This window comes from Myotis brandtii, unplaced genomic scaffold (genome assembly GCF_000412655.1).
Source record: "Myotis brandtii unplaced genomic scaffold, ASM41265v1 scaffold1094, whole genome shotgun sequence".
NCBI classification, from domain to species: domain Eukaryota; kingdom Metazoa; phylum Chordata; class Mammalia; order Chiroptera; family Vespertilionidae; genus Myotis; species Myotis brandtii.
This window is the reverse complement of record NW_005353728.1, coordinates 76,306-78,439: the sequence shown is the minus strand read 5'-3', so window position 1 is coordinate 78,439 and position 2,134 is coordinate 76,306. Positions and strand designations below refer to the sequence as shown.

Here is a 2,134-nt window from a genome sequence, read left to right as displayed (position 1 = left end):
TGTGCGCCTGCGCAGCCGCCGCGGTCCCCGCCCAGGGTTCGTCAGCGACGGGGCTGAGTTCGGGTTCCTTCGGCTAGGCTCGAGTATTTCCGCTCGTGCGGGGCGTCCCTCGGTCACTTCCGGAAACGTTCGAGGTTCCTGGCAGGGGACGGTGTCGCCGCCATCTTTAAGTGGGGCAGATGCAGTCCGCCTCACTCGCGGTCCGGCCATTCCCTCTTGCCCTACTGCAGACCGCGGCAGGGGCGTGGTCAAATGAGGCCCTTGTCCCGGAGGTCAGACAGGGACATGGTGATGCCGGGGCCAGGGCCTGGGGTGAGGCCAGGGGTGTTGTCCGGAGGGTAAGGGGTGGAGCACCCTCATGTCCCATCGCAAACCCCAACCACCCGCTCGCGGAGATGCTAGTTGAGCTGAAGTAACCAAACACCTATAGTACCAGAGAACGGTCAGCACGGTGAAGTGTTATGCGGGGAACTTGGGGGGCGGGGCCCCGCGGCGCCGCCACGGGCGTGGTGGGCGGGCCCAGCTTCTCCCCCAATCACAGCTCAGCATGCTCCGAAGGGCGGGAGGCAGCGACGTGAGTGGTTCCGCAATTTCCGGCGTCACCGCAGAAATCTTCCGGCCGGTGAGGAGGTGGGTCGCGAGGGCAGGACCGCGGTGGGCAGCTCTAGCGGAGCGCCCGGAGCATTGTGGGAGACGCAGGCGCGCGGATCTCAGCTCGGCGCAGTCGCCTGGACGCCCTCCTCGTCCTCGGACGGACCGGCAACCACCGCACACCCTCCCTCAACCGGCGAATTACCGCGGCCTCCGCGGAGGCTCTGCCCCGTGAGTGCCGGGACCCTCGGCGCCCGGGCCCCCTGGACTGACCCCGGCTGTCTTTCTGTAACTGCCTCTCCTCCCGGCCTGGCCGTCCTCAGTGCCGCCGACTCACAGGCCCCCTCCAGCCCCAGGAGAGCGGGATGCTGGCGATGTGCGGGGGTGCACACCGGCGTTCCCCGGCTGCAGACGGGACTGGTCCTGGGAGTCAGGGGCCTCCAGACTGAGCGCTTTCCCTCGGGCCCTCCCTCCCCGTTCTTGCTGGCCGCTCTGCTCTTGTCATTTTGGTCTCCTCGTGGGGGTGGATGACCATCCTTTTCCCAGCCAGAGTCTCAGGGGTGGCGGTTCTGGCCAGCCTGGCCCGCGTGTCCACCTCTGGGCATAGGGTGTGGGTTCCTTGGAGAGGTGACGCTGGACTGGCCAAAGCTGGACTAACGTCATGGCTTCGACTCAACCGTGCAAACCATTCTGGGTAAAGGAGGCCATGGGGGCCGGACCAGGGAGGGAGGGAGGGGATGGCCGAACTCAGGCGGGGGCTGGATTGGAAGCGGTGCAGCTGCGTCTTTTTTGTCACCGTTTCGGCCACCAGAGGTGGCAGAGGGCACAGCTGGTTTGCCTGCGGAGGGGCCTGAGCCTCTGGGAGGCAGCAAGCGCTTGGCACCTGCAAAAGCCCCGAGGGAAGCCAGGGCTAGAGCCTTGCGGGAAGGGCAGGACACGAAGGAGAGGATGAGGGTGGAAGTGCAGCCCGGGGGGTGGGAGTGACCGCTGGAGGGCTGGGCACTGGCCTGGGGCCTGCCCCCACCCTGTTCCCGTAGGAGGATGCGGGAAAGTCCTGCAAGAATGTGTATTTCCAGATAAAACCTTCCAGCTTTTTCACCTCAGGGATGTCCTCCCAGGTTTAAAGTTTGACAGACACACGCCAGGCCGTATCTGGGCTGCTGGGCACTGGCTTCCTACGTCTAGTGCATCCGATGAGCTTTGCCAGCCAAGGAGAACTAGGCCTTCCAGGCCCTCCCGGCACCGGGCTCGGGCAGCGGATGTGTGTGTCCTGGGCAAACTGCGCTGGAGTCATAAGAGGAGGCACCCAGAGACGTGCAGGCGCTGCTAGGAGCCACCTCTTCGGGGGTCGTGGCTCTCGGGGGCCGCGAGGTCGCAGTGGGAAGGGTGGGTGTGTGGACTTAGCTGTTGGAGAGGGACCCGCAGGGGCGGCGGCATCGTGCGCGGAGACCCAGACCAGGTTCCTTCTACTGTTTATTGAGCATCTACCGGGGCCGGGCCCTGGGGCGGCGGCCTCACAACCCGTGCGGCAGGTGTACCGTCC

General features: G+C 65.9%; 1 protein-coding gene across 1 annotated transcript in view; it reads right to left on the bottom strand.

The window, feature by feature from the left end:
* Positions 1-248: 248 nt before the first annotated feature.
* Positions 249-2,134, bottom strand: part of MZF1 (myeloid zinc finger 1) — an 11,106-nt gene continuing 9,220 nt past the window's right edge. Inside the window, exon 7 of the mRNA XM_014543538.1 lies at positions 249-307. Within this exon, the coding sequence (XP_014399024.1) occupies positions 249-307 (59 nt within the window). The remainder of the gene's footprint in view (positions 308-2,134) is intronic.